We start from the raw sequence: 10218 nt of genomic DNA, 5'->3' as shown, positions 1-10218 counted from the left end.
CCTCTCCCACTCCCCCTGCTTGTGTTCCCTCTCTCGCTGTGTCTCTCTCTGTCAAATGAATAAATAAAATCTTTAAAAATAAATAAAATAAAATGGGCAGAACATTTGGTTTCAGGGGGTAAGCATGTATCAAAACACAAGTTGTATACTTTAAATATGCATAATATATTATAAGACAATTGTACTTAAATAAAGCTGTTTTTTTAATTTTTTTTTAAGATTTTATTTTTCAACAGAGAGAGAGAGACAGCAAGAGAGGGAACACAAGCAGGGGGAGTGGGAGAGGGAGAAGCAGGCTTCCCGCTGAGCAGGGAGCCCGATGTGGGGCTCGATCCCAGGACCCTGGGATCATGACCTGAGCCAAAGGCAGACACTTAACGACTGAGCCACCCAGGCGCCCAAATAAAGCTATTTTTTTAAAGTAAATGTAATTAAGGATGCCTGGGTGGCTCAGTCGGCTAAGTGTCTGCCTTTGGCTCAGGTCATGATCCCAGCATCCTGGGATCGAGTCCCACATCGGGCTCCTTGCTCAGTGTGGAGACTGCTTCTCCCTCCGCCTGCCACTCCCCCTGCTTGTGCTCTCTCACAAATTAAATAAAATCTTTAAAAAAAGTAAATGTAATAAATACTCAAAAATTGTCACTTCCAAATTTTTACTATGTCTTACTCATATATATTCCTGAGGTCATTGATGACTACTGTTATCTGTATGGTGGATATAGAATACAGTGTTGTGCTACTGCATATTTCTTCCCAAATCCATGTTCAGTGACATCATTTTGGCAACCTGAAATTGACTAGGATGGGAGTATATACATGAGAGAAACTGACAAACACTACTCAAAAATAAGAAGAATAAACATTCATATAAGAAACATTGTGGAATCTCAAAATAATTATGCAGTGTGGAAAATATCAGAAAAGAGTACACACTTTATGACTCAATTCATGTAAATTCTAGACAGTTTTTAAAGAAAGTAAATCACTGGATCCCTGTAGGTCTGGTAAAGACAAGGAGAGATTATAAAAAAGCATGAGGTACATCGTGGTTGTTCATCATCATGATAATGATGGTTTTATGGGTTTAAATGTATAACAAAAATTTTCAATTGTTCACCTTAAATATGTGTAGATTATTGCATGTCAATTATGCCTCAATAAACTCCCCCCAAAAAGTTCAAAATAAAAAATCTGAATCACCCACTTTTTGTAAACCAGGTTTAACAACCCAGTACTGACTCCACTCTATTTTTCCTTATTCCTGAGGAAGAGCAGCCCTGAATCTGTGCAGGAAAAATTGGTGAGCAATGGAAGCTGTTCCAATCTGGGACAAATCGAACACTGGCTGGACCACAAAAGCCACATCCTGGGACAACATCATCTCCATTCTGTCTTCATTTCTCTGCCTTCTTTAGGGCAATGGATGACCACTGAGGTGAACAGCCCAGGAAGACAATGAGAATTCACAAAATCTTCAGATTATTTGCTCTGACAATGATTTCAGCTACAGGAGAGACACAGCTCTGGAAGTACTGTAACTCCTCACAACCACAGTCAATGGAAGATTTATGGATGCGCTTTCAGAAGAGGCATATCTCATCTCGTTTGCTGCAGGCCTCTCCCCGGCCTATGTATTACGTCCACGATGTCAGTACCATTTATGGTTGAAACTGGCTCCTGTAGTCTGACGAGTGATACCGGTCTTCAGAATTATAAACATCAGGACACTTTGCTCCTTTGTAGAACCTGGTGAAAATCTTTCCCTCAATAGTGCTGGGCATCACGTGACACCCTCTGGGAGCAAGAGAATAAATTCATGCCATTCCTAAAGGCACCAGAGCTTGCCAAAAAAAGGGACCCTTCCTTAGGGTGTCCTATGGTCTCATAATAGATGGAGGCATCTAGGCCACAAATTAGGACCACGAAGCACTGAACTGGTTCCTAGTCTTGTGCAGCAATGCAAATTAGGCCAAAACTGGAATGAGAACTACTCTCTGTCATTGTATTGTCCCCACTGAGCTGCACAAAGTTGGGGCCCCTACACAAGCACGATTCTGTGTTCCACCCAAAACAGTGACTACAACTCCCATGACTAAAGATAGATTAAACAATAAGAACTTTATTGCTGCACAAACCAGAACAATGAGGCAGATCGTTACTGGTTGGTGACCTGAAGGCTGGAAAAATCAACTACAAGTATTAGGTGAAACCAACAATTTCCATGAAGAAGGTAAGCCTTCCCTCCTAGCCTCCAGCAGAGCCTATTCTTAGCCCAAACTGGGTCATATTCCTACTTAATCAGAAAAGGGAAATCACTGTAAGAGCAAAGACTACTCAAGATTTCCTCCAGGGAACGGGAGAGAACACAAACATCTGCCTTGCCTTAGGCACATTGGGGTGACCAATGAAACACTATACAAGGTAATGGAAGTGGGATGGCTTCTACTAGAGAAACTGGCAATGATCGCTCTGGTAACAGTCCTGGGTGGTTTGGAATGTGCAGTGCAGCTCCTGTAAACCTCACACATGCCTATAAACTCATGGGGAATTTCACCCCTCCAGTTGCTTGCAAGTACGAGGTTTAACTTCAGGCACATGGCTCCCTCACACAAACTATTTAGTGCCATTAGAGTGAACAAGGAGACAGCATGTTTTCTTCAAATCTAAGCCTATTTTCAAGTGTGGACTTCCTGATGCTAAACAACATCAGATGTTGCAGTGAGGGATTCCCCATATTTCCTGCATTCACGGGCCCTCTCCAGGGTGTGAAATTTACGGTGGAGATTGAGGCTGGAGCGTTGGTTAAAGGATTTGCCACATTTGCTGCATCCATAAGGCCTTTCTCCAGTGTGAACTACCTGGTGTTGAATGAGAACAGATTTTTGCCTAAAGGATTTTCCACACTGGCCACACTCATGAGGCCTTGCTCCTGTGTGAATGCTGCAGTGCTGAATAAGGCTGGTGCTTCGACTAAAGGATTTCCCACATTCACCACACTTATAAGGCCTTTCTCCAGTGTGAATTCTTTGGTGTTTAGTGAAAATAGCTCTTCTGCTAAAGCATTTCCCACACTGGCCACACTCAAAAGGCCTTGCTCTACTGTGAATTCGCTGGTGTTCAACGAGGCTGTAGCTTTGTCTAAAAGATTTCCCACATTCAGTGCATTCATAAGGCCTTTCTCCAGTGTGACTTCTATTGTGCCGATCAAGTTTGGATTTGGATCCAAAAGCTTTCCCACATTCCCCACACTCATAAAGCCTTTCACTGGTGTGAACTCTCTGGTGTCTAATGAGAGTAGCTCTTTGGCTAAAGGATTTCCTACACTGGACACACACATATGGCCTTACTGTGGTGTGAATTCTCTGGTGTTGAACGAGGGTGAAGCTTTGTCTGAAGAATTTTCCACATTCACTGCACTCATAAGGCTTTTCTCCAGTGTGAGTTCTCTGGTGCCTTATGAGACGGGATTTGCACCCAAAGGCTTTCCCACATTCCTCACACTCATAAGGCCTTTCTCCACTATGGATTCTGCAGTGTTCAATAAGGTTGGAGCACTGACTAAAGGATTTCCCACATTCACCACACATATAAGGCTTTTCTCCAGTGTGAACTCTCTGGTGTATAATGAGGGTGGCTCTTTGCCTAAAAGATTTTCCACATTCACTGCACTCGTAAGGCCTTTCTCCAATGTGGACTCTTTGGAGCTGAACAAGTGAGTACTTGCAGCGAAGAGCTTTCCCATATTTGATGGTCTCATAAACCCTTTTTCTAGTGGAGACTCTTGGGTGATAAACAAGACTTCGTTTGTGGTTCGAGGCTTTCCCACCATGTGATTTGTAATGACTTTTTCCACTATGAAAGGCCTCCCCACACTTGGTGATTTTGTTTGGCTTCTCACTGTTGAAAATGACCTGGTGCTGGAGAAAGCTCCATGTGGCCGGGAACTCCTTTCCAACCTTCCTACAGGTGAAGGGATTCCCTGACACATGGAACATGCAGCTCTTTACAGATGAGACCCTCTCTACCTCCCTTTGCTCTGCAGTGTAATGCTTCTGAAGCTGGTGTAGGTTTGCACATGCTCCATCCAAGTATAGTTTCTGCCCAGGTAGATCAGCCTGGTGCAAAATGTCTTTCAGGATTGGGACACATTTCTCACAGGGGTGAGTCTTCTGGTTGGATGGACCTGCCTTTGGAGTCCTGACCCGTGACAAAACTTCTCCAGAAACGCTCTGTTCAAAAGGTGCCTCTTCATCCTCCATCCCATGCCAACAAACTGAAAAAAGAGAAATACTGATGAATCATGCTGACTATGCGGGAGAGTATTCATCATGCTTTTTTTTCAGCTATCTGTATAATATGATGTTTTCACATCTTTTAAAACCTTGATGGTAGAGGAGACAACGACCTGAACAACCCTACAGACCAAAGGGAGCTAACACACATATACAGAACATTCCATTGAACGGCAGCAGAATACATATTCTACTCAAGAATGCAGGGAAAAGTAACTAGGATAGATCATATGGTAGGCTACAAAACAAGTCTTAACAAATTTAAGAAAGCTGAAATCATATAAGTATCTTTCCTGACCAAATGCAATGAAAAGTAGGAATTAATAACAGGAGGATAATTGGAAAATTCACAAATATGTGGGAATTAAAGAACACACTCTTGAACAACCAGTGAGTCAAAGATGAAATCAAAAGGGAAATCAAAAAATATCTTGAGATAAATGAAAATAAACAATATACCAAAATTTATGGGATCCAGTAAAAGCAGTTCTAAGAGGGAAGGCTGTAGCAGATATATATCTACATCAAGAAAAAATGAAAGATCCTAAGTAAACATTCTACCTTCACATCTTAAGGAACTAGAAAAGAACTAAGCCTGATGTTAGCAGCAGGACGGAAATAATAAAGGTCAAAGTGGAAATAAATAAGTCTAGAAGAACAATAGAAAAGATCAAAGCTAAGATGTTTTGTTTTTTTAAAGATAAAATTGACAAACCTTTAGACTATGGAAAAAAAGACTCAAATAAAACTAGAAATGAAAGAGAAGACATTATAATGGATACCACAGTAATATAAGGATCATAAGAGACTACTGTTAACCTCTGTACATCAACAAACTGGATAACCTAGAAGAAAGGGATAAGTTCCTAGAAACATACAACCATGAAGAAATAGGAAATCTGAACAAATCAATAATGAGTAAGGACATTTGAGTGAGTAATCAAAAACTTCCCCTTAGGGGCGCCTGGGTGGCTCAGGCATTAAGTGTCTGCCTTTGGCTCAGGTCATGATCCCAGGGTCCTGGGATCAAGCCCCGCATTGGGCTCCCTGCTCGGCAGGAAGCCTGCTTCTCCCTCTCCCACTTCCCTTGCTTGTGTTCCCTCTCTCGCTGTGTCTCTGTCAAATAAATAAATAAAACCTTTAAAAAAAAAACAAACAAACTTCCCCTTAAAAACAAAAAACAGGGGCGCCGGGTGGCTCAGTTGGTTAAGCGACTGCCTTCAGCTCAGGTCGTGATCCTGGGGTCCCTGGATCGAGTCCCACATCGGGCTCCCTGCTCGGCAGGGAGTCTGCTTCTCCCTCTGACCCTCCCCCCTCTCATGTGCTCTCTCTCATTCTCTCTCTCTCAAATAAATAAGTAAAATCTTAAAAAAAAAAACAAAAAAAACAAAAAAAACCAAAAAACAGGGTGCCTGGGTGGCTCAGTCAGTTAAGCGTCTGCCTTCGGCTCAGGTCAAGATCTCAGGGTCCTGGGATCGAGCCCCACATCAGGTTCCCTGCTCCGTGGGGAGCCTGCTTCTCCCTCTCCCTCTGCCTGCTTCTCCCTCTGCTTGTGCCCTCTCTGCCAAATAAATAAAATCTTAAAAAAAAAAACAACAAAAAACAACCAAACCTTCCCCCAAAAGAAAAGCATAGGATTTGATGGCTTTACTGATGAATTCTATGAAATATTTAATGTCATTCCTCCTCAAACTCTTCCAAAAAACTGAAGAGGAGGGAACACATCTTAATTCATTTTACAAGGCCAGCATTACCCTCAGACCAAAGCCAGGTAAAGATACTACCACACAAGAAAATTATAGGTCAATATCCCTGATGAACCTAGACGCAAAAATCCTCAAAAAAATACTAGTAAACCAAATTCAACAGCACATTAAAAGGATCATACACCAGGGCACCTGGGTGGCTCAGTTGTTAAGTGTCTGCCTTCGGCTCAGGTCATGATCCCAGAGTCCTGGGATCGAGCCCCACGTTGGGCTCCCTGCTCCGCGGGAAGCCTGCTTCTCCCTCTCCCACTCCCCCTGCTTGTGTTCCCTCTCTCGCTGTGTCTCTGTCAAATAAATAAATAAAATCTTTTAAAAAAATCTAATAAATAAAAGGGTGATTATCCTCACTACTTCTCTCTCCTGCAACCTGATTGTGCCTGTTCTTGAATCTGGAAAAATTAAAGGGTACCTCCTGGTGGATTACTATAACCTTAATGTTGTGGTCCCATCCATAAGGACCCCATCTCCAACATCAATATTCAAATTACTGACTCAATCAGTAATGTAGAACTCGGAACACAAGGTGCCATGGATCCGGACAAGTCATCCTGCCAGGGAGAGGACAAACAAGGTAAGGTGCATTAGGCTGACGGCAAGACTCCCGAATCCCAGACCATTCCCGAATGCTTGGAGCAACAGGACTTAGGTCTTCTCAGGGCAGTGCGCACACAGCTATGGTCTACCACTGATGACACATATGCCAAGAAAATGGGGACGTGCGCAGAACCCGTGGTCTAGCTGTGGAAAGGGCAGAGCTTCCTGTGAAGTAAAAGAGGAAAGACAAAAACCAGGACGCTGGGGTGAGTGTGAAGGCCTTACCCAATGAAGCTATCAGTGCCAAGTTCTCCAGCATCGCATCGTGGTACAGGAGCCTCTGAGCCTCATCAAGGAGCACCCACTCCTCCTGGGAGAAGTACACGGCCACGTCCTCAAAGGTCACACAGCCCTGCCACGATGGGGATAGATCATTGCTTGATCAGTTTCTTTTCTAGGACTCCCAAGTTTCTTCACCCAGACATACATCCCCTGCTCACCCTCCTTCCAACGCCCCACCCTGGAGCCAGAGATACCTGCTCTCTTCTCAAGGTATCACGATCGTTGTGACTGCCCACAACAACAACAGGCATGTGGGCAGGGAGACGCCATCTAAACACTGAGCCTGGCATTAGGGCATATGTCCTCATGTCAGGCGACTGTGGGTCCCCCAGATTGTGCCTTCGAGGCACAACCAAATGTGGGCTCACCCTTCCACCTTATGTCCTCAATGTCATGGCCCTAGGTCCTTCAGTTCATATTCTCTCTTCATGTAACTATTTCTACCATACCTCTCTCTCAGTCTCACTCTGTAGCCACTTCTACCCTTCTACTCAGAAGCATCACCCTGTCCTCCCAACATGTTACCCATATGGCATCCAGGTGGTATTTGGCAAATTCAAACAGGATCCAGTACTACCCCAGACTTCCAATGGTCCCCACTGCCAGAGGGGACAAAACCTGCTTGAAGGCCTCCCTGCTTAGTTCTTGCTTCAATCCCAGCTACCAAGAACCACCTGCAGATCTCAGGACCCCATGGCTCTCTTCCACTTGTGATGCACTTGAAGTTCCCTCATCAGCCACTGCCTTCCTCTCCATCACATCATCCTTCAGAGCCCAGCCCTGGAGGTCTTCCACCCCAGCCCCAGTGATGCTCCTAGATGGTGACTTGGGCCCCTGTGCTAATTTGCCAGCCTAATTGAAACACCTAAGATACACCAAGGGACACAATAAATTCCTGTTAAGTCCATAGCATGAATAAACCCTAGTCTGGGCCTCGGTGTCATCTTGTCTCAATTACTCTTGTGACACGTTCCTCTTATGTCTATGCTTCCTATGGACGCCTTGGCCACCTGACAGATTGTCCTCTCTCCCACAACCTTCCCAAAACCATTTCTCTCCCTCAGCTATGTTTATGTGGCCGAGCACCCCACCCAGATGCCCAGGCATGACACCCAATCACAGCTCTTACCTTCCCCTTGCTGGGCAGCCAATACCTTTATTGTCCACCACCTTCTGAATGTCTCCCTACTGAACCCCTCCTCAGAGTTCCAGACCTGTGTGGCCATCTACTAATTGTTCTCCACACATTTTTCTTTGAAACATCTCCAAGTCTTAAGATAGCCAAAAACAAAACTGATGTCCCCGGTGAAAATTAATCTTACTACCAACTTTAATATCCTGGTTAATGGAGTTTCCATCCTTCCAGCTGCTGAGCCCTGAAACTCTCTTCCTCTCTCTCTCATTTGCAAAATCTGAAATTCTGGGCAGCCCTAATTAAAAAACTGATCCAGAATCCAGCTCGCTTTCCCACGTCTACAGCCACCTCCCTGGTACAACCACCAACTCTCACCTGAAGTATTGCAGTTTCCTCTTCCGTTCTTCCCATCGCCTCCCAACTCCAACAGCATCTGCTCTCCCTCTCCAGGCTGCAGCCACAGGGAGCCTGATGAAACCTGCGTCAGATCACCTCCCTCTGTTCCAAACCTACGTTTCCCACCACCTCCAGAAGAGACACCCAACTTTTCATGGAGCCATTCCACGCCTGACCCCTTCCCACCTGTTCTCGGTTCTCCTTTCTTTCTCATGATAAGAAGGGAGAACTGCAGTTCCCTGAACAAACTCATCCTCACCTCCTAGCATGAACATATTCTGATACCTATGTCTGGAACAATCTTTTATACCTCATTGTATTGGGTGCCAGCAATAGGAAACTCTCCATATAACTTCCAGCCTGGATTTATGACCCTGGGCTTGGAGTTTCTTCAGGGTCTCCTGGACCAAGAAGAGTGGAAGAGTGGCAGGCAAAGAGTCAGAGGACACAATCCCAGACACAAAGGGTGGGATCAGGACCATTGAGGGCCTGGAATATCCTTCACTCACCTTCCCACAGTCCATAAGTGCTTCTCTGGTCATGGGAATCTGTGAGAAGATGAGGGACATCAGAGGGATGTAACCATTGCAGGGCTCCATAGGCTCAGGCCTCCCTGCACCCCTGCCCAGCCCTGGAGCCAGGTGACCCGGGATGACTGCATTATCTCTCAGCCTCGGTCCCCAGTGCTGACTCTTACAGCTGTGTGACCTTGGACAAGGACTCAACCTCCCTGTGCCTCGGTGTTATCATCCCTTTTCCAGTCTGTTCTAACTCTGAGCAACTTTTAGAAAACTTTGAAAAGCCTAACTCAGATCCTGTGTCTCTTCTATTCACAACCTTCCATGCCTCCCAGCATCCTGAGAATTAAGTTAAAACCCGGCACTCTCCAGGAGCATTTGCTGCTGGATCAATCGCCCCAGCAAACCGGTCCCTCTGCCTGTAACATTCTCGCACTTCATCACACTGGCTTTCAGATATGGGGACGCCACCCATGATCTCCCCACTGTCCCAAACACCGGGCCCTGGGCGGCAGGGACGCGAGCAGGCGCCCCGCCCTCGGGCCCTTAGGATCTGGGTCGGGGGAGGGCGGGAAGGGCCCGGGGGACGAGCGTTCACCTGAGCAGGGCTCCGGGCGTGGCCCCGGCCATCGGACTGTGTGGGCGGAGCGGGGGTCATAAGAAGCCGGCGACAGAGACGGGACCCGTGCACAGTTGTCAACCACCGCCGTCGACCTCACGCCAGCTGCCGTGCAGTGGGGACAACCCCTCCCCTATCGCTTTCTCGTTCCCATCACCCCGGGCGCACCTTCCCGCTCCTAAAGGACTCAGACCGCCGCTGCGCGTGAGAGCGGTCAAAGTGACTGCCGCGACGGCGGTGCCGGAAGTCCCTCCCCGATGCTCTGGTCCACAAGCGGAAACGCCCTGTTTCTGCGCGTTCATTGGCTGCATCCTGGGCACGCGGCACCGGGCATTATGGGTAACGTAGTTCCCACGGTTTCGCGGGCCCAGCCAGGGGCCCTCGGCACGAGGTCCGCAGAGTCTCGAGGCCGCGTTTGCTCTGCAAGTCCTGACATTGTCTCGGGAGGCGCGCGGGAGAGGGCCCGGCGGCGGTCCTGTCGCGGAAGCTCAACCCCTCAGCTGAGCGGGGCGGTCGCGGGGGAGGTGGGAGGCCTCCCCGGGTGAACGCCCTCTGAGAAACGTGCTGAGCCCCCTCCCCAGTCCCGGAGCCGCTCCCCAGGGGCGCAGGACGTGAC

The 10218-nt window shown here is 46.8% G+C and overlaps 1 protein-coding gene across 1 annotated transcript; it reads right to left on the bottom strand.

Annotated features, from left to right (window-relative positions):
• Positions 1-2673: 2673 nt before the first annotated feature.
• ZNF416 (zinc finger protein 416) lies at positions 2674-9868 on the bottom strand. The gene is made up of 5 exons (XM_032388132.1): positions 9582-9868; positions 8975-9013; positions 8445-8537; positions 6878-7004; positions 2674-4273 (listed from the first exon to the last, which is right to left on the bottom strand). The coding sequence occupies exons 1-5, from the start codon at positions 9639-9641 to the stop codon at positions 2697-2699; spliced, it is 1896 nt and encodes a 631-aa protein (XP_032244023.1). The 5' UTR covers positions 9642-9868; the 3' UTR covers positions 2674-2696.
• Positions 9869-10218: the final 350 nt, after the last annotated feature.

Source organism: Phoca vitulina, unplaced genomic scaffold, assembly GCF_004348235.1.
Source record: "Phoca vitulina isolate PV1807 unplaced genomic scaffold, GSC_HSeal_1.0 scaffold52, whole genome shotgun sequence".
NCBI lineage: Eukaryota > Metazoa > Chordata > Mammalia > Carnivora > Phocidae > Phoca > Phoca vitulina.
Note: the sequence above shows the minus strand (reverse complement) of the source record. Positions and strands in the feature narration are given on the sequence as shown.